Here is a 22,679-nt window from a genome sequence, read left to right on the forward strand (position 1 = left end):
TGGACGTCCAGCACGAACGCTGGTCCAACTGAGGCGCCAGGTGGAAATGGCACGGCAAGCCGTTTCACAGGACTACATCCAGCATCTCTACGATCGTCTCCATGGGAGAATAGCAGCCTGCATTGCTGCGAAAGGTGGATATACACTGTACTAGTGCCGACATTGTGCATGCTCTGTTGCCTGAGTCTATGTGCCTGTGGTTCTGTCAGTGTGATCATGTGATGTATCTGACCCCAGGAATGTGTCAATAAAGTTTCCCCTTCCTGGGACAATGAATTCACGGTGTTCTTATTTCAATTTCCAGGAGTGTAATTCTGCCATATCAACATTATTTTTTGTAGAGCTGCTACACTTCAGTTGCGGAAAACGAATTATTTCACGGTGTTCCACCTTATCAATTGGTTACACCATTTTGTTTTGCACTCTCTTGTGACGTTCTCCGCGTTTGTGATGCGGGAAATGATACCAGAACTGGAGACATTTCTTGAAGATAACCACAAAATTATGAAGGTAACTTTAGGAGATAATTTAATCTGTATGTCCACACCTGATAACTTTCATCTTGCATCTGTATGGAAAGTCAAAATCATCCACGCAATGGGAAAGAACACGATGAAAAACAGTTTAAAAATACAACTTCAGTCTTCCATGGTACACTAGGAAATAAATCCCGATTGTTTGGAGAGGTCAGATTATACAAAACTTTGACTCTTCTTATACGTCATCATGGAAACGGTTATTGAGTTTTGCGTGTACAAAATGACCATCAAGAAAAATACAAAGTATCCATGCACGGTTCCTAAGTACAACTGCCTGACGTACTTGTACACTTGTCTTTTACCTACATCGAAATTAATAAACATATGCCAGTAAAAATTCATCCGACTGCATTTCCCTCAAGATTGATTTCCACCTGTTTTTCGAATGATAAAAACTGTGTAGGTGGTACTTACAATAGTTCGGCTGTGTATCGTAATGTGGAGTCATATTTAAAATTCCAGCATCAGCATTTATCCATGTATCTGAACTAAAAGCTTTTAATTCTCTTACACTCACAGCGTTGCTAATACTGTTAAACTACCGTAGAAAGAAAAATATAAAACATTATAGTTTTAAAGCTTCAGAATCGGAGAAAAAAGGATTTCAAGCCCGAATTAAAGTACTGTCATGTTCTAACTGAAGCTACAGAGTTTTCGGCGTAACAATGAAATACAACAAACTATCTCAGTATGACTTGCTCATACCATCAGGACCCAAACGAAATGTGAGAGGAATGGCGGATTACAAGTGTCTTAGAGAAGCAATGTAGGACATTACGCAACAGGTGTCTCTGATTAACCAAAAAGTCTTGACGTACAAAAAATATATATATAAATGTTGCTGGCGAAACTTATGAGCAATCCACGAATTGCTCCGCTACAGCCTGTATCGACTAAATACGCTTCTGTCCTACTACTGAGATCGAGTCGCCGAAAACAACTTCAACAAAATTTTCCTCAGCGGCTCCTGGGGACAGTTGAGGACTACTAAATTATTGAAGCTACAAGTATGGCTGTAAAACTATCAATGAAACTGAGAACGTTGCTACCAGCAGACGATAAAATCCTGTATAGTATGATACACAACATGAAGCAGGAAGTCAGACAAGAGTACAAACAAATCTTGAGCTAGGTAAATCAAAAAGTGTTATCTATGTATGACGAACACCTAATTATTGCTTCACCTGTAATCTATTTCACTTCACTAACGCATACTCAATCTAGATTGAGCCTTTGCATACCCGTTTTCAGTTTTCTACAGGTTAACATACACATATGAAAATCAGAATTTCGTTGTGAACGCCACAAGTTACGATAGTTGCTATATTGACTTAATATCGAGAACATTTCTTCACTGCATCTCCGAAGATGACTTCTTGTTTACTTCAAATTTTATGGCTTTAGACCTGAAAGCCATTCAGCCCTCTCTCAGTGTTCTGGAATTTTACAAGGTAAAGTTACATCTGTCAAAAAAATTCATAGTTAGTTTTCAAACTAATACATTTTCCTGGTGAAGGGTAGTTGCTGTATTAGTTGATAATTCTGAGTGTCCGTTTACTTTGACATTTGTTAAGTATTAATGAATTATCAATGTTTGCACACCAAGAAGCAGCTGAAGATTTAACCTATAATAGGGACAGTAATGATGTAAAGATAGGATACGTAAAATCGTATTGCGATATGTTAGAGCTGAAAAATTAAATGCCTAGCTCGAAGCAGAAGAGGTGGAGGTGCTATGGAATCAGTGAAAACAACGATGGGAAAGAACATTAAAAGACGAAGTTCTTTTCCTAACGCGGCATTTCCTCTTCTTTCTTTGTTTGAATTATACCGCTAAAGCTGAGAAAAAATTATTCTCCATGTAATCACAATACGGAAGCACTGGCACAGGACCGATTAGCGAGATTTAATCGAATGTCTTGAAGTTTTCATGCCATATACAGTTCACGGAATGAGATCACAGATTCAGAGTGGAGATGAGAGTAAGTGAAACTTGTGGAGTGAGATTAGGGACGTGGTCTGTGTATTACAACAATGGTTTGCAAACTCAGACATACTGCCTCCATCGTGTGTCCGTGAGGGTGAAGGAGAGAAATCAAGCTGGAAATGAATAACTACATAACTCGACATGTAACGGAATGGAGGGAGACACTTATCAGTGATACGTGCACAGTCTTAGGTGTATGATACGGGAGAGGAATAATGTTCGTTATCGTTCATTTCAGACTGCGTATCAGACGTAAACTTGTCAGTATATCTCATAACAGGGTAGGAGAACGTGAGAGATAACACACCGGACCGTGGTTTGTTCCTGCCTGCGCCTACTTAAGCCCTCACGGAAGGTGGCACAGTATAGTGCCGCTATTTGCCGCTAGCAAACATGAAGATTCTGGTGAGTACCTCATAGAACAGGAGAATATGTTGCAGCTCAGGTTTTAGGTTGATTCCCTACGACTTGCAGCGCCTAACAAACACAGACATCATGGTCCTGGCGTATTCACCAATTTATGTTTCCTACCTACGATGTATTTAACCAGTCTCTACAGAATACTTAAACGACCGTACTCAGCCTTACAGCATATTTAGATGTGTTCAGATCTCATAACCATATTAAATTGAAACTTTCTCTCTTTGAATCATAAGTTGCAGTTACATAGCTTTCCGTTAGGTTGCTTACAAACATTACTGTTGTTGTGTTGTTATGCGTCAAGCCTTCATATGTACTTCTAAATACTACATTAATTTGCAACTATAATGCACCTAAAATTACTTTTTTGCTGGAGCTTTCTATACAGTCATTTCAAAACGCCAGTATGTTGTTGTTGTTGTGGTCTTCAGTTCTGAGACTGGTTTGATGCAGCTCTCCATGCTACTCTACCCTGTGCAGGCTTCTTCATCTCCCAGTGCTTACTGCAACCTACATCCTTCTGAATCTGCTTAGTGTATTCATCTCTTGGTCTCCCTCTACGATTTTTACCCTCCACATTGCCCTCCAATGCTAAATTTGTGATCCCCTGATGCCTCAGAACAAGTCCTACCAACCGGTCCCTTCTTCTTGTCAAGTTGTGCCACAAATTCCTCTTCTCTCCAATTCTATTCAATACCTCCTCATTAGTCATGTGATCTACCCATCTAATGTTCAGCATTCTTCTGTAGCACCACATTTCGAAAGCTTCTATTCTCTTCTTGTCCAAACTATTTATCGTCCATGTTTCACTTCCATACATGGCTACACTCCATACAAATACTTTCAGAAACGACTTCCTGACACTTAAATCTATACTCGATGTTAACAAATTTTTCTTCTTCAGAAACGCTTTCCTTGCCATTGCTAGTCTACATTTTATATCCTCTCTACTTCGACCATCATCAGTTACTTTGCTCCCCAAATAGCAAAACTCCTTTACTACTTTAAGTTTGTCATTTCCTGATCTAATTCCCTCAGCATCACCCGACTTAATTCGACTACATTCCATTATCCTCGTTTTGCTTTTGTTGATGTTCATCTTATACCCTCCTTTCAGTACACTGTCCATTCCGTTCAACTGCTCTTCCAAGCCCTTTGCTGTCTCTGACAGAATTACAATATCATCGGTAAACCTCAAAGTTTTTATTTCTTCTCCATGGATTTTAATACCTACACCAAAATTTTCTTTTGTTTCCTTCACTGCTTGCTCAATATACAGATTGAATAACATTGGGGAGAGGCTACAACCCTGACTCACTCCCTTCCCTTTCCTTTCATGTCCCTCGACTCTTATAACTGCCACCTGGTTTCTGTACAAATTGTAAATGGCCTTTCGCCCCCTGTATTTTACACCTGCCACCTTTAGAATGCGAAAGAGAGTATTCCAGTCAATATTGTCAAAAGCTTTCTCTAAGCCTACAAATGCTAGAAACGTAGGTTTGCCTTTCCTTAATCTTTCTTCTAAGATAAGTCGTAAGGTCAGTACTACCTCACGTGCTCCAACATTTCTACGGAATACAAACTGATCTTCCCCGAGGTCGGCTTCTACCAGTGTTTCCATTCGTCTGTAAAGAATTCGTGTTAGTATTTTGCAGCTGTGACTTATTAAACTGATAGTTCGGTAATTTTCACATCTGTCAACACCTGCTTTCTTTGGGATTGGAATTAGTAAAATACACGTACACTGAGGTGTCAAAAGTCGTGGAATACCTCCGAATATCGTGTTTGACTTTCTTTTGCCCGACGTAGTGCATGCAGTAGCTCGAGTGGCATGGACTACACAAGTCACTGGAAGTCCCCTACAGAAGTAGTGAGCCCTGTTGCCTCTATAGGCGCCGGTAGTTGCGAAACTCTTGCCGGTGCAGGATTTTGTGCACGAACGGACCTCTCCATTATGTCCCGTAAATGTTCGATGGGATTCATGTTGGGTGGTCTGGGTGGCCAAATCATTGGATCGAATTGTCCAGAATGTCTTGCAAACCAATCGCGAACAGTTGTGGCTCAGTGGTATGGCGCATTGTCACTCATAAAAATTCCTTCGTTGTTTGGGAAAATGAAGTCCACAAATGGCTTCAAATGCTCTCCAAGTAGGCGAACAATACCGTTTACAGTCAGTGAACGGTTTACAACCTGGAGGTCTCAACATACTCGAACCCAACCAACAGCTCTTACCGACTGAAATCGGGACCTATCTGACGAGACAACTGTTTTCCAGGTGTCGAGCGTTCAACTGGTATGGCGACAAACCCAGGAGAGGTGCTACAGATGCCGTGCTGTTAGCAAAAGCACTCGCGTCGGTCGTCTGATGCCATACGCCATTAACCACAAATTTCCCCACACTGTCCTCGTGAGTCGTTTGCCCACGCTGATTTCTGCGATTATTTTACGCAGCGTTGCTTATCTGTTAGCGCTGACGACTCTACGCTAACGCCGCTGCTCTCGTTCAGGTGATGGCCATCGGAGATTGAGTTGTCCGTGGCGAGAGGTAATGCTTAAAATGTGGTATTCTCGGCACACTCTTTTCTCTTTGGCTCTCGGAATATTGATTACGCTAACGATTTCCGAAATGGAAAGTCCTATTAGCCTAGCTTCGACTACCATTACACGTTCAAAGTCTGTTAATTTCAGTTGCGCGGTCGTAACCACGTAGGCAACTTTTTCACACGGGTCATCTGAGTACAAATGATAGCTCCGCTACTTCACGGCCCTTTCATACCTTGTATGCACAGTACTACCGCCCTCAGTGTATGTGCATATCGCTACCCCATGACTATTATGTCCTCAGTATAATACGGTCTATAATAGACAAACTGACAAAATAACGTATACACAAAACAGAAAGCACTAACAATGCAGTGAATTTCTGTAACGTGCCCTTCGGGAATAGAAGGAAATAAAATATACAAAAGGAAATAAAATACACAGTTTGGTTATGTGATAGTTTCATGTCCTCATAGTCCTTAAAGTATATACATTTAGTCCTGAAACCTTCCATGAAATTATCAGTTACATGAGTTTACGTTCATTATTGATAAAACTCTTGCGTATAATAATTATTTGTACGTGTACATATCGGAAAATTGGAGTAGATGTTTTACGCACTTAATTATTAATATTACCTACGTAGAATCAATCAAAGTCAGGTCAGGCACTGAAGTTAATTAAACGAGAAGCATGAAGCATGCCATGAGGTATACACACTACATCACAACTGCTTACGAACAACATCTGATTCCTACGGAACGCTCGACCATGTAGAGGGCGGGACATGTTAACTGAAGCAAAGCCTGTGCACGAAGGTCCTTTATTCATTCTACAGTTCATGAAGTACATTGTTTGACAACGGTTCTTGTTGAACTGATTACTGTCACATTTCGTGTGGTGCGGTAACATGTCTGCAAGACATTATTTGAGAGCTTACGGTCTTGGACGAGATGTTGGACGGCTCGAAGCTGATCATAGTGTCGGGATTGTCAGCCACAGTGATGAGTATATCCTAAAGTGGCATCTCACTATCAAAAAAGTTCGCCCCTGGTAGCTGAGTGGTCAGCGCGACAGAATGTCCATCCTAAGGGCCCGGGTTCGATTCCCGGCTAGATCGGAGATATTCTCCGCTTAGGGACTGGGTGTTGTGTTGTCCTAATCACCATCATTTCATCCCCATCGACGCGCACCTCGCCGAAGTTGCGTCAGATCGAAAGACTTGACCCGGCGAACGGTCTACCCGACGGGAGGCTCTTGTCATACGACAATTACATGTTGCTATCGAAAGAGGCAGCCGAAATTGGGAATGCTAAGAGAAAAAAAGGCGGTGCTCGTAGACGGACCACCGCACCACGAGGTGATCGATACGTAGCCCTGGTGGCGAAAAGCAACAGACCACTGAGGCAGATTGCACAGACCTTGCAACCGCTACCGGCGCACTTGTCTGCCATAACCTATTCACTCGAAAACCTGTTAAATGCATCCCATTTCAACATCGTCATCGTCGAGAAAAAGGTTCACTGGTATAGGGAGCATATTGGTTGGGATCAGCAACAGTGATCCAGAGCGATGTTCACCGACAAACCCCGTTTGACTGTGGAAAGTAATTTTCGCCACCAGTTGATGTGGAGAGAAAGAGCAGCACGTTACACACCACAGAATGCACATGAACGTCTTCGGTACGGCCTAAGGGTCATGATCTGGTCAAGCATTATGCCTAATGCCCGAACACTGTTGCATATTTTTGTGAGAGGTTCCTTTACAGCAGAGTGCTATTGTAGGGAGGTTATTCTGGACCATTGCCGCCAGTTTACAACTGCGGTAAATCCCGACAGTCTGTCTAAGGACGACAATGCTCGACCACACAAGAGGGCCGAGTTGTCGGACACACCGGAAAGTGAAGGTATTGAAAGTTGGAACGCCCTGCGTACTCCCCGGATCGGAACCATGTCAAGCATGTCTAGGATGCTTTCTGCAGGCGTCTTTTCCCATTAATACCCTTCCCTAAACCGTGCAAGAAAGGAAAACTGCCTTCCAAAACGACTCATCAACACGGGACCTTTGCCTTTCGCGGACAAGCGCTCTACCATCTGAGCTACCCAAGCACGACTCACGCCCCGTCCTCACAGTTTCACTTCTGCCAGTACCTCGTCTACTATCTTCCAAACTCTGCTGCAGAGGGAAAATCTCATTCTGGAACCATCCCATAGGCTGTGACTAAGTCATGTCTCCGCAATATTCTTTCTTTCAGGAGTGCTAGATCTGCAAGGTTCGCAGGAGAGCTTGTGTAAAGTTTGGAAGGTAGGAGACGAGGTACTGGCAGAAGTGAAAATGTGAGGACGGGGCGTGAGTTGTGCTTGGGTCGCTCAGTTGGTAGAGCACTTGCCCGCGAAAGGCAGAGGTCCCGAGTTCGAGCCGGCAGGTTCGAATCCTGCCTCGGGCATGGATGTGTGTGATGTCCTTAGGTTAGTTAGGTTTAAGTAGTTCTAAGTTCTACGGGACTGATGACCTCAGAAGTTAAGTCCCATAGTGCTCAGAGCCATTTGAACCATTTGAACCGAGTTCGAGTCGCGGTCAGGCACACAGTTTTAATCCGCCAGGAAGTTTCATATCAGCGCATTCTCCGCTGCAGAGTGAAAATCTCATTCTGGACTCATTAACAGTTTGGTAGCCAACATGGATAACAGGTATAAAATGTACATTAGTGTCCGGGGGGAACATATTCCTTACTGAGAGTCTGATATTGGCCTTTGTGTTGGGTGTCTAATCTGTGTCAAACACGAACATTATTTATGACTGCTATCCTGCTTTCCCATGTGGTGAAATCTGTACCATTTCTCGTTGTATATTTACCACTTCACCTCTCTTACGTATGTACTGTGGTTTTCATCTCCTCCATCACTGCCTTGATTAATCCTGTCCATCCATGTCTCTGTTCCTTAGCAATCATCAAGTTATGTATATTACTTTTGTATTTCCACTTACAGGAATTCCACTTACAGTAACAGCTACTATCCTTTTCACGAAATACGATGTGTGAAGATTTCACTTTGAAAACAAAATTGTATATAGTAACTTATGTAACGAAATTTATCGACTCGTTCTGTCACAGGTGATCCTGAGTGCAGTGCTCGCCCTAGCCGTCGCCATTCCTGTCGACGCTGAAGTTGAGTGTGAAACATCGGCCGAAACATCCCGCGCTGTCAGCCTCGAGGATAAGGCAGCCGACAGTGGAGAAAGTAAACCTGCCGTACCAGTTAAACCCCAACACTCTGAACCAGTCAATCCACGATCGTCTGAAATGACTGGCACTAAACCCTCTGACAAATCCATCCAAGTTACTGTACCTGGAAATAACCCACTTACCTCACTTCCTTGGACCAGTGCCGACATCGTCTCCCTCTGCAGTAAGCTATCCTACAACTTTCCTGGCAGCACCGTTAGAATGTACCCGCCCTTCACTCCCCTACCCGCATTTCCCCTTCCCAGAGAAACCGATGCAGTTGTTCGTTACTGTCTCCCCATTCAGACTTCCAGAGTAAACTTTCCTGTCAGTTCTATGACTGGCACTCCCTTTGCCTCTGTTCTTCGGCCTGAGTCCTTCTTCAATAGCCTCAACACTGATCAAGCAGCAGTCCTCCAAAACTGGCCTACCAGCTATGCAGGTGTTCCACAACAGTTGCCGCTTGATGAAGTGTATAAGGTATGGAATTTTTCACTGATATATTTTTGTACTATTTCTTCCTTTCGAAGATTGGCAGTAAATTGTTTTACATGAGTAAACTTTTTCCTCTCTCTTGTTAGATCGCTTGAGGCTTTTTTCGTTACAGATTTATATATTTGTATCATTAAAACATAGATATAGCGTTCATTGGTTCTACTAAACAGCTATATGTATAACTAAATTTGTGAAGATCTGGGTTGCGTTCTTTAAACATTACTTTTAATCTTTTCTTGACAGACTCTTACCTTCTGTCCTTATAACTGACAATACTGCCCAGAATTAATCAGTGCCAAACACAAGTTATCTGGCGTCACATGTAATCAAAAAATGTTATAAATTATTATGATTATAAGAGGAAAGAGGGTATGTGCAGGTTGTTAAGTCATATGTTGTATCGCGTTAATTTGAATGTCTAATTTACATACCAAAAGAAATCTCAACGAAATGTTATACCTGAAAAGCCACACACACACACACACACACACACACACATATATATATATATATATGTGTGTGTGGGGGGGGGGGGGTGTGTGCTGAGTATCTTCTTTCGTTGCCTTCGGACAAAAGTTTCGAAACTGCCCATTAGCGGGCCAAAAATTATACTACTTTTCCTAAACAACAGTAGTCATCGGATGGCTGGCTTCATTGGATGATGCTTACTCATAGTGTAAATACCAAGTCAGATGTTGTGGTAAGGTAAGGCACTAAATTCGTATTGGGGATGAGGGTGGATCAAATTCCTGTAACATCATGCAAAATAAAGTTTTAATTGATGTCCGCATATCACATAGAACGAAAGCAACGATGCCTTATCTCAAAGAGCACTGATTTGTTCCATTCTCTTTCTTCCCCAGTCGGAGATTGTTCTTTAGTTTAATGATCCCTTCGCTGTTCACACGTTAAACCTTTGTCTTTTTTCCCTCAAAGAGTAGATGGTTCACATTCCGGTGGAGCATATTATTTCCGTCACATAAGTTTCCTCGTTAGTAGTTTTGTCATGTGTGATATCCAAGAGCGTATTGGTTTTGAGTCACAAACCACTGAGTTTTTTCTAAAGGGAGATTGATGTTTGGTGGGGAACAAATCGGCTCTAACTATTTTCAGCTGTGTGGTGTATGAAATACTCCAGTGCACAATCATTTCAATCTTATTTCTATTTTAAACCTTGAATATGGCTGTAAACAGCAACTGCAAAGTGATATTCTTAGAAAGGGTGACAAAAATCAGCCAACCAGTTGCGAAACATGGCTTTATTGGAACTCTTGACCTTGGTTTCAATAATGATAAAGTTATATAACAAGCGCCACAATATCCTTCTGAATAAGATAATTTTATAATGATAGAAAGCTAGGTCAAGCGTTCTAACAATTTTTGTTACTCAATTGGTTAGCTAATTTTTTCGCCTTTCCAAATTTATTTCTATTTAGTGGAATGGCAACATGCATTTGTATGAATGGAAATCTCTGTGCAGGTAATAACCTTCGGGAAGCCAGGGATGACAGCAGCCGCCGTCACAGAGACGCCAGGTGTCATCGAGGGTGGACCAACTGCTGTACCAGCGACTTGGTCTCCAGAAGCCATCACCTTCGGGGGCGTTCCAGTTCGGCTTCCAGCGCAAGGCCCCGCAGCAGCACTCAGCTTGTATCCAGACACTTTTAGCTTTGCTGGTGTCCCTGTTAAAATTGCATCTTCAAGCACATTAAAAGATGTGACCAACTTTGGTCAAATCCCTCTGCCCGTCATGTCAGCTGGTCGTAATTAGATTGTCGCAGGTATCCTTTTCCATTGGTTTTGAGAAGCAATCAAAACCCAAAGGTCTTATGAAGACAGTTTTTATTGTTTATTTAAGTTTGGCTCTTGTTAACAGTGTGAATGTAAGCATATATTCCATTAACGTAACAATAGAAATGGAGTAGTACTGACTCAGGTTTCTGGTATCTGTGTTGATGCTATTCTGAATAAAATGACGAACCATTTTGTAAAGCACATACATTTTAATTACTCTTGTTACACGTAACCAATGTCTCCAATTCCTCTTTACCCAAGATTTGATCAAAAAAAGGGTGATAAGATCGACAACAGTGGGAATTACAAAAAGGAGATGTTAACAAGACAGTAATATCTAGAAACACATGCAGAATGATACTTATTAAAAGAGGAGAAATAAAAATGATAACAATCTAATAGAGACATTCTGCGGCGACAGAAGGTAAACCGGAATGTCCAGATGGTTTCATTTAAGACTATGGAAAATTCTTTCACTACCGAAGAAAGTTCAGAAGGATATCATTATTAATAATTTTTAGAGGCATCACGAAATATTTCAGTGACTTTGATCCACAAAACCATATCAAAACATAACGCTGTCGAACACAACATACAGGCTATCAAAAGAAAGAAAAAGCCTATACTGGTAGTAATTAATACACTGCATCCAATTCAGACATAAGTACATTACAAAAATCGCCAATTGTTATTTGTGAACCCCCAGCAAAAAAATTAAGGTCCACATATTCCTTTAATCTCCGTTTCTACGCAGAACCTCCTCATTCATTACCTTACCAGTCCACCTAATTTTCGAGGTGGTGGTGGTGGTTAGTGTTTAACGTCCCGTCGACAACCTAATTTTCGACATTCGTCTGTAGCACCACATCTCAAATGCTTCGATTCTCTTCTCTTCTGGTTTTCCCACAGTCCATGTTTCATTACTGTACAAAGCTGTGCTCCAGACGTACTTCCTCACAAATTTGCTCCTCAAAATTAAGGTCTATGTTTGATAATAGTAGACTTCTCTTGGCCAGGAATGCCCTTCTTTCAATTGCTAGTCTCCTTTTGATGTCGTCCTTGCTCCGTCCGTCATCGGTTACTTTACTGCCTAAGTATCAGGATTCGTTAACTTCATCTAACTTGGTGACCATCAGTCCTGATGTTAAGTTTCTCGCTGTTCTCATTCCTGGTACTTCTCATTACTTTCGTCTTTCCTCGATTTACTGTCAGTTCATATTCTGTACTCATTAGACGTTAAATAATCATGTGTAACCTTCTCAAACAGAAAATGAAAAATAAAGACAATTAAATTTGGATAATTTAATTCTGACCTATGAAAACCGGTAAATCTTAACTCATGAAAAACTGATAAATTTTGACGTTAGCAGCGCTATGCCACGGCTCTGTGAAATCAATCTGAATCCGTCCGAGAGAAATAAACTGAAAAATTCTTACCTCGTCATGGTGTCGCCGGATAACGCTGTCTTGATATATGCTCGTAAATGGGACAGCTTAGTGCAATGCTGGCCTATCAACTAATACTGGATGACATTTGCCTGAGATCTGAATTATTAAAAAAACTAACTTTAGTTAGTGACACAGCTCCACAGTTGCTCGTATGATTACTAAGGAACACGTGACTATGATCTGACAAAAATTCTGGAATATTTTGATTTAGATAAATGACTGGATCGGGACTGGCAATGACTTAAGGGGAAAAACAATTATATTCTAAAAACTTTTTTTACGTTATAGATAAAGATGTACTATCCATTCCACGGGAAAATTGAATATATTACAAATCTGAGTCAACTGGTGCTGACAAATCACAAAAGAAAAGATTGAAACAAATACATATTAACATCTCAGAAAAGTGACTTAACTACGCGCATGCCAATAAAAATAATAAAATTTACCTTACAATAGATGGATGACTTAATTACACTGTTGATTTTTCATTACACTAACAATTATTTATTTGTTCACCATCATCTCATTCCATGGTATCATTTGGCTCTGCGGCTGATCACAATTATTATTCAGTTCCTTGTAATAAAATTTTAGAATTTGTTCTGCATTGTGACTTTAACAACTACTAACTATTAACTCCGCTGTACGAGCGACAGAGTACAACTACACTGTAGCAGCGAGCGACTGCAACTGCGGCATAGTGTGCTGTCACGTGCGACTCTATTGCAGCTCTCTTTTAACAGGGGCAAAGATATTTTATGTCTCAGGCAGCGACTGTGAATTGTCGTTCTAGCGAATGAGGAATAGATTGAGATTAAATTTGCTCCAGCAGGGTGGTGAACCCCTTACAAACTGTTCACATTAACCCACTCTCTACCCTGCCTTTCTATTCATAACGAATCCTACTCCTGTTATATCATTTTTCTGCTACTGTTGATATTACCGTATACTCATCTGACAAGAAATCCTTGTCTTCTTTCCACCTCACTTTACTGGCCCCACCTATATCTAGATTGAGCCTTTGCATTGTCCTTTTCAGATTTTTTAGTTTCGCTACCACGGTCAAGCCTCTGAAATTCCACGCCCCAACTAGTAGAACGTTAAACTTTCGTTGATTATTCAGTCTTTTACTCATGGTCAACTCCCCCTTGGCGTTCCGCTCCCGGAGATCCGAATGGGAGACTATTCCAGAATCGTTTGCCAGTGGAGAGACCATCATGACACTTTTTCTTCAATTACAGGCCACATGTCCTGTGGATACGCGTTACGTCTCTTTAATGCAGCGGTTTCCACTACCTTCTGCTTAGTCATGCCGTTGATCATTGCTGATACTTCCGCCTTTAGGAGCTGTTTCTCACCCCTAGGACAAGAGAGCGCCGTGAACCTCTTTCCGCTCCTCCGCTCTCTTTGACAAGTCCGTTGACAGAATGAGGGTGACTTATTATGCCGGAAGTCTTCAGCCGTACATGCTGATTATTAGTCAAAATTTAAGCAGTGGCAGGATTCGAACCCGGGACCGAGGACGTCTTGATTACTAATGAAAGGCGCAACCTCACTCCTTTTTTTCTCTTTGCATTTGTTCGTGAAGGACGTCCCATGACAGCTGTCGAAGTTCATCGTTGATCCGCTCACTCAGTTCTTTTTATTACAGAGAGCAGATAACCCTCCCACCGATTACGCTGAGCTACCATGCCGGCATCCCTAGACCATAGGACAGGCATAGGTATAACAGCAATTAAACTACGAGCAGATAACCTCATGTACTAACTGGTAGAGACCGTCGATTATTGCGGAGGATGACAGTAAATAATGGCACGAAATAAGCACGAGGAATTAATGGTGAGATCCAAAGTGCTACCAGCAGTCCAGCAACAGTAACGATTGTGCGCATAGAGACAGCAATAACAAGAGATAGTGTTTGAAATCTTCCTGTAGTCAGTATTAAGCGACGGTAGAGCTGGTGTAAACTGCAGCGCCATCGGCCTTTGGACGAATTCCGCTATATGCCGTCGCAATACGATGAAAGGCTTCAAGTTTGGCGAATGCCAAGAGAACATTACCTGCCATAGTGAGTCGTGCCAGAAGTGAAGTATAAAGAATGTGATGTTACGGTATACGGTGTTTTGCTCGGTTAGGGTGTGGTCACCTTATTGAGCTTAAGAATATTATAAATGTGGAAAGATACAAACACGTTCTACACCGTAGTGTGCTGCATACAGTTGAGGAATCGTTTGCAGGCGACTACTGTTTATTTCAGATTAAAATGGACCCCCTCGTTAAGCAACAGATGCATAAAGATGCCTTGTGCCCAATAATATTGTCATTCCTCAACGAACATTCAGATATCTCATTGGAAGTGTCTACGGCAGAATTCAAGCCGCCATACAGGCGAAAGGAAGACACACACCATATTAATGGCCGCTAACAGGTGTCTGGACACTTTTGATAACTAAGCGTCAGTAAATAAGGTTATTATACAGGGTGGTCCATTGATCGTGACATGGCAAATATCTCACGAAATAAGCGTCAAACGAAAAAACTACAAAGAACGAAACTTCTCTAGCTTGAAGGGGGAAACCAGATGGCGTTATGGTTGGCTCGCTAGATGGCGCTGCCATAGGTCAAACGGATATCAACTGCTATTCTTTAAATAGGAACCCCCGTTTTTATTACATATTCGTGTAGTACGTATAGAAATATGAATATTCTAGTTGGACCACTTTTTTCGCTTTGTGACAGATGGCGCTGTAGTAGTCACAAACGTGTAAGTACGTGGTATGACGTAACATTCCGACAGTGTGAACGGTATTTGCTTCGTGATACATTACCCGTGTTAAAATGGACCGTTTACCAATTGCGGAGAAGGTCGATTTCTTGTTGATGTATGGCTATTGTGATCAAAATGCCCAACAGGCGTGTGCCATGTATGCTGCTCGGCATCCTGGACATCACCCAAGTCTCCGGATCGTTCGCCGGATATCAATAGCAGACAAACTGCTCGAGAATGAGGAATCTCAAAAACGTAGGGGTTGACAATGCTACATCAACATCGATAGCACCTGTACCATATTTCTATGCAACGGGAATCGCATGGCGATGACTTTGAACGTCGTGCACAATTCTGCCACTGGGGTCAAGATAATTTACGGGACGATGACAGATTTTTTGCACGCGTTCAATTCAGCGACGAAGCGTCATTCACCAACAGCGGTAAGGTAAACCGGCATACTATGCACTATTGGGCAACGGAAAATCCACGATGGCTGCGACAAGTGGAACATCAGCGACCTTGGCCGGTTAATGTCTGGTGCGTCATTATGGGAGGAAGGATAATTAGCCCCCATTTTATCGATGGCAATCTAAATGGTGCAATGTATGCTGATTTCCTACGTAATGTTCTACCGATGCTACTACAAGATGTTTCATACATGACAGAATGGCGATGTACCTCCAACATGATGGATGTCCGGCACATAGCTCACGTGCGGTTGAAGCGGTATTGAATAGCATATTTCGTGTCGGGTGGATTGGTCGTCGAAGCACCATACCATGGTCCGTACGTTCACCGGATCTGACGTCCTCGGATATCTTTCTGTGGGGAAAGTTGAAGGATATTTGCTATCGTGATCCACCGACAACGCCTGACAACATGCGTCAGCGCATTGTCAATGCATGTGGGAACATTACGGAAGGCGAACTACTCGCTGTTGAGAGGAATGTCGTTACACGTGTTGCCAAATGCATTGAGGTTGACGGACATCATTTTGAGCATTTGTTGCATTAATGTGGTATTTATGGGTAATCACGCTGTAACAGCGTGCGTTCTCAGAAATGGTAAGTTCACAAAGGTACATGTATCACATTGGAACAACCGAAATAAAATGTTCAAACGTACCTACGTTCTGCATTTTAATTTAAAAAACCTACCTGTTGCCAACTGTACGTCTAAATTTGTGAGCCATATGTTTGTGACTATTACAGCGCCATCTATCACAAAGCGAAAAAAGTGGTCCAAATAAATCATTCATATTTCTTTACGTACTAGACTAATCTATAATAAAAATGTGGCTTCGTGTTTAGAAAAACGCAGTTGATATCCGTTTGACCTATGGCAGCGCCCTCTAGCGGGCGAACTATAGCGGCATCTGGTTTCCCCCTTCAAGCTAGACAAGTTTCATTCTTTGTAGTTTTTTCGTTTGATGCTTATTTCGGGAGATATTTGGCCAAGTCACGATCAATGCACCGCCCTGTATATCGGTCTGACTTAGACACATACATGGTGATGAAGAAGTACAGAGGCACGGCAAATTCCAGGTCGATACCCGTCAGGATGCGAGAGCAATGCTGAGTGAGCGGTAAATATACGTCGGGGCGTGCAGTGAATCAGTGGCAGTGCTGACAGACGTTTATTCACGCAGGCTTATACATCTACATCTACATCTACATCTACATCAATTTCCGCAAGCCACCTAATTGTGTGTTGCGAACGGTACTTTCGGTACCGCGATCTGATCCTTTCAAACTCGCGATTAGTGAGTGGGAAGAATGATTGTTGGTAAGCCTCTGTACTGGCTGCAATTTCTACAAATTATCTCCTCGTGGTCAATATGCGTGATGTATGTGGGCTAAAATAATACGTTGTCTGACTCCTCCTGAAACGTTCTGTCCCGAAATTTCAGTAGTAAATCTCTCCGTGACGTACAAGGCCTGTCTTGTAACGTCTGCCAGTGGAGTTTGTTTACCATCTCCGTGATGGACTCTCGCCAGCTTTACGATCCCGTGACGAAACGTGCCGGTCTTCGTTGGATCTTCTCTACCTCCTCTATCAGTACTACCTGACAGGGATCCCAGATAGATGAACAATATGATTCAGCCGGCCTTAGTGGCCGAGCGGTTCTAGGCGCTTCAGTGCGGAAACCACACTGCTGATACAGTCGCAGGTTCAAATCCTGATCCGGCGTGGATGTGTGTGATGCCTTAGGTTAGTTAGGTTTAAGTAGTTCTAAATCTAGGGGCCAGATGACCTCAGATGTTAAGTCCCATAGTACTCAGAGCCATTTGAACCGTTTGAAGCAGTAAGAATCGGCCGAACAAGCGCGTTATTAGGCACTTCTTTCGCGGATGAGTTACATTTCCTTAAGATTTTTCCGATCAATCTATGTTTAGTGTCTGATTTTCGCACTATCCGTTTCAAGTAGGCATTTCACTTAAGATCCCTGTGGACAGTTACGCCTAGATATTTTACGCCAGACGGTGCCTCCAGCTGTTTGTCATCGACAAATGGCTCTGAGCACTATGGGACTTAACAGCGGAGGTCATCAGTCGCCTGGAACTTAGAACTACTTAAACCTAACAAGGGAACCTCCCCATCGCACCCACCTCAGATTTAGTTATAAGTTGGCTCAGTGGATAGTCCTTGAAAAACTGAACACAGATCAATCGAGAAAAAAGGAAGAAGTTGTGTGGAACTATGAAAAAAATAAGCAAAATATACAAATTGGGTAGTGCATGCGCAAGATAGGGAACATCAAGGGAAGTTTTAGGTCATTAGCACCGTGGTCCCGTGGTTAGCGTGAACACCTGCCGAACGAGAGGTCCTTGGTTCAGGCCTTCCCTCGAGTTAATGTTTTAATTTCTCTATTTTCGCAAAGTTTTGATCTGTCCGTTCGTTCATTGACGTCTCTGTTCACTGTAATAAGTTTAGTGTGTGTGTTTTGCGACCGCACCGCAAAACCGTGCGATTAGTAGACGAAAGGACGTGCCTCTCCAAGGGGAACCGAAAACATTTGATCGCAAGGCCATTGGTCAACCGATTCCTCCACAGGAAAACACGTCTGATATATTCTATACGACACTAGTGACGGCATGTGCTTCACATGACAGGAATATGTTGTCGACCCACATAACTTGTACACTTGGCGAATGGGTAAAAAGATTCTTCTGCCTCGCCCGATTTAGGTTTTCTTGTGGATGTGATAATCACTCCCAAAAAAGTGATGAAAACATAAGAGTTTGTCACATAAACTGCAACAAATGAATGCAACAGTTTCACAGTCGCGCAGTTTTCCCTGTGCTCTGTCAAAACATACGTTTTTAACGTTTTCAATTTTTTCCGTGTGTAGACCGTCAAATCCTGCGTATGTCCAAGCAAATCTGAACATGTCCTGGAATTTTGGAGAGCGAAGTTGATTATGTGTGAGTGCCTGAACTTTGATAATTGTCTGAAAACAAAAAATTAGATTTTTACTGGAGGGTAGACTTGAACCAAGGACCTCACGCTCCGTAAGTGTTCACGCTACCACGGGACCACGGCGCTCCTGAGCTCAGATTATACTTGATGTTGCATATCCTGCGCTTGGACTACTCAGTTTGTATATTGTGCTTATTTTTGTCATACTTCCACACAACTTCTTCCTGTTTTCTCGATTGACCTGTGTGGTGTCACCGCCAGACACCACACTTGCTAGGTGGTAGCCTTTAAATCGGCCGCGGTCCGTTAGTATACGTCGGACCCGCGTGTCGCCACTGTCAGTGATTGCAGACCGAGCGCCGCCACACGGCAGGTCTAGAGAGACTTCCTAGCACTCGCCCAGTTGTACAGCCGACTTTGCTAGCGATGGTTCACTGACAAATTATGCTCTCATTTGCCGAGACGATAGTTAGCATAGCCTTCAGCTACGTCATTTGCTACGACCTAGCAAGGCGCCATTATCAATTGCTATTTATCTTGTGATGCATGTACCGTCAGACCGATGTTCACCAATTATGAATTAAAGTTAAGTATTCCAGTTGTTACTTACGTTCTTTGCTACTATAAATTCCCTTACCTGTTCCAGACCTCTCGCCAGTCTGCGTGAGCTTAATCGCGTGCCTTTCGGCTACCCGTCATTGTAGATTGGCTGTCTTGCCAGTCCACAACAATCTGTGTTCAGTTTTTCAACGCCTATCCACTGTGTCAACTTATAACTGAATCTGAGGGGGGTGCGATGGGGAGGTTCCCTTGTAAGTAACCTAAGGACATCACACACATCCATGCCCGAGGCAGGATTCGAACCTTCGACCGTAGCGGTCGCGCGGTTCCACACTGAAGCGCCTAGAATCGTACGGACACTCCGGCCGGCCTGTCATCAACAGTGCAGCTGTACAGTAGTGGATTTCTTTTCCTGTGTACGCACACCACTACGGCCAGCCTCAGAGCAGAAGTGTGTGCATGCGGACACAGACGACTGCGGATTGCGCTGCCGAGTCGATCAGGTCCACGCACGCCTGTCTTGGGTCGCTGTGGCTGTTACCGCGGCGTCCGTGGGACGCCAGGCGCATGGTCGCGCGCCGGCTGTCCAGGCCCTGCGGAGTCGTGTCCGCCGAGCATCCTGTGTGTACTCGCTGCCCCATGTCGTGCGCCTGCGTGCATTAGCCGGCGCTGGATGTCCTGATGCCGGGCAGCGACGTCCTAGTCGCCTCCTACGCCGACCGGGACGGTGCCTGAAGACGTCTAGGTGGCTAGGAGGCCGCGAGGTTACGTTTCCTCCACCCGGATAGTAGACAGTTTGCAGTTCCTCGGCCGAAGTCGCTCACAGGGCACTGATTAACTAGATACCAGCTCCCCACATTGGTGAAACTTCCCCAGCTCCTGCAGCCGCCATGCACAAGTATGGCGAGGCTCGTGCTGGAACTCGATGAGTTAATCAGCAGACAGGTTGCCTAGCGATTTCCATCACCAGCGGTTGGTCTTGCTTTCTCTGAAACTCAAAAGCCCACCACTCTCGACTCTTCAAGATGCAGACAGAATGGCGGCGTGACCTTCGAGCTCCTAAGCTCGATTACTTATTCCCTGACACACTACTGGCCATTAAAATTGCTACATCACGAAGATGACGTGCTACAGACGCGAAATTTAACCGACATGATGAAGATGCTGTGATATGCAAATGATTAGCTTTTCAGAGCATTCATACAAGGTTCGCGCCGGTGGCGACACCTACAACGTGCTGACATGAGGAAAGTTTCCAATCGCTTTCTCATACTGCCTCGTGTAAGGAGGAGAAATGCGTACCATCACTTTTCCGACTTTGATAAAAGTCGGATTGTAGCCTATAGCGATTGTGGTTTATCGTATCGTGACATTCCTGTTCCAATAACTGATAGCAGCAAATTGAGTCGGTGGGTTCAGGAGGGCAATACGGAACGCCGTGCTGCATCCCAACGGCCTCGTATCACTAGCAGTCGAGATGACAGGCATCTTATCCGCATGGCTGTAACGGATCGTGCAGCCACGTCTCGATCCCTGAGTCAACAGATGGGGACGTTTGCAAGACGACAACCATCTACACGAACAGTTCGACGACGTTTGCAGCAGCATGGACCTTATCAGCTCGGAGACCATGGCTGAGGTTACTCTTGACGTAGCAACACAGACAGGACCGCCTCCGATAGTGCACTCAATGACGAACCTGGGTGCACGAATGGCAAAACGTCATTTTTTCGGATGACTCCAGGTTCTGTTTACAACATCATGATGGTCACATCCATGTTTGGCGACATCGCGGTGAACGCACATTGGAAGCCTGTATGCGTCATCGCCATACTGGCGTGTCACCCGGCGTGATGGAATGGGGTGTCATTGGTTACATGTCTCGGTCACCTCTTGTTCGCATTTACGGCACTTTGAACAGTGGACGTTACATTTCAGATGTGTTACGACCTGTGGCTCTTCCCTTCATTTGATCCCTGCGAAACCCTACATTTCAGCAGGATAATGTACGACCGCATGTTCCAGGTCCTGTACGGACCTTTCTGGATACAGAAAATGTTTGACTGCTACCCTGACCAACGCATTCTCCAGATCTCTCACCAATTGAAAACGTCTGGTCAATGGTGGCCGAGCTACTGGCTGGTCACAATACGCCAGTCACTACACTTGATGAACTGTGGTATCGTGTTGAAGCTGCATGGGCAGATGCACCAGTACACGCCATCCAAGCTCTGTTTGACTCAATGCCCAGGCGTATGAAGGCCGTTATTACGGCCAGAGGTGGTTGTTCTGGGTACTGATTTCTCAGGATCTATGCTCCCAAATTGCGTGAAAATGTAACCACATGCCAGTTCTAGTATAATATATTTGTCCAATGAATACCCGTTTATCATCTGCATTTCTTCTTGGTGTAGCAATTTTAATGGCCAGTAGTGTAGCTACGCATCTAACGTAGTCCTACTGAAGGGGGACGAGTAAGTCAGCTTCAATGTACTTGTCCCGTCTGCTTTTCCTGGCCTCCTTTGCTTCCGAACTAGTTGCCAGGAACGTTTAAATTCGAAACGTGTGATTTTCTCGGTAATATGTAAGTACCCATGTTACAAACTATTACCTCACTCTAGGGCAGACTGCGTTAGCGGTTCCATGCACTCTGCCATGGACGGGTAGCGCAAAGTCCCGTCTGCCCGAAGTGTTTAGTCATAATGCATATCGGCTGGGCTGGCAAATACTGCCTGGCAGCGTGTAGGAGTAAAACCTTAAAAGATGCAGAATTCGTGTGCCAAACGCTTTTGTGGTGCAGTAAACAGATAGATCGTCAATCAGTCTATAAGGAAACTCTTGTGTACACATACTGTGAACATTATTGGTGTGATAAATAGCAGAACTAATTCTTAAGTAAAATTTAATAGTATCTTTATTCTTGTATGTATATAACTAGAGGTATACATGTACATGTATATGTTCAACATCTCCTCCTAAACCACTGCCTCATTTTCAACAAAATACGGTACACATACCGCTTGCAGTGGTTACATCTGCGGAGGGGCATGGCTGAGCAGAGTGAGGGGTGATGGCTGGTGATGAACACTGAGGAAAGGGTGAGGATGAAGCGGAAAGAGATATGAGGGAAGCGAGATGGGCAGATAGAGAGCGAGGAGAAGGTGGTGGTTATTGAGAGAGGTGAAGAGCAGCAGATATAGAGAAAATGCGGTGAAGGAGATGGACAGATAGTCTGAGGATGGTGTGGACTAAGACACAGATGGACAAACAAAGAGGGATCGGAAGGAGATGGATGGAGAGAGGATGGTGCAGAGGAGGCGCATAGACAGAGAGGTAGAAAGAAACAGACAGCGAGATAGGGAAGAGGAGGAGATAGGCAGAGAGAATACGAGAGGAAGAGATGTGTAGAGAGAGAGGGGCATGGTGTTGATGAACAGAGACGGAAGGAGGAAATGGTCAGGGATAGAAGTAGGA

At 43.6% G+C, this 22,679-nt stretch overlaps 1 protein-coding gene across 1 annotated transcript in view; it reads left to right on the forward strand.

Annotated features, from left to right (window-relative positions):
* LOC126474266 (uncharacterized) overlaps positions 1-10,979 on the forward strand; it is a 108,808-nt gene extending 97,829 nt beyond the window's left edge. The window contains exons 6-7 of the mRNA XM_050101731.1: positions 8,603-8,740; positions 10,689-10,979. Coding sequence (XP_049957688.1) covers positions 8,603-8,740; positions 10,689-10,979 — 429 coding nt within the window. The remainder of the gene's footprint in view (positions 1-8,602; positions 8,741-10,688) is intronic.
* Positions 10,980-22,679: the final 11,700 nt, after the last annotated feature.

This window comes from Schistocerca serialis, chromosome 4, assembly GCF_023864345.2.
Source record: "Schistocerca serialis cubense isolate TAMUIC-IGC-003099 chromosome 4, iqSchSeri2.2, whole genome shotgun sequence".
Classification (NCBI taxonomy): Eukaryota; Metazoa; Arthropoda; class Insecta; order Orthoptera; family Acrididae; genus Schistocerca; species Schistocerca serialis.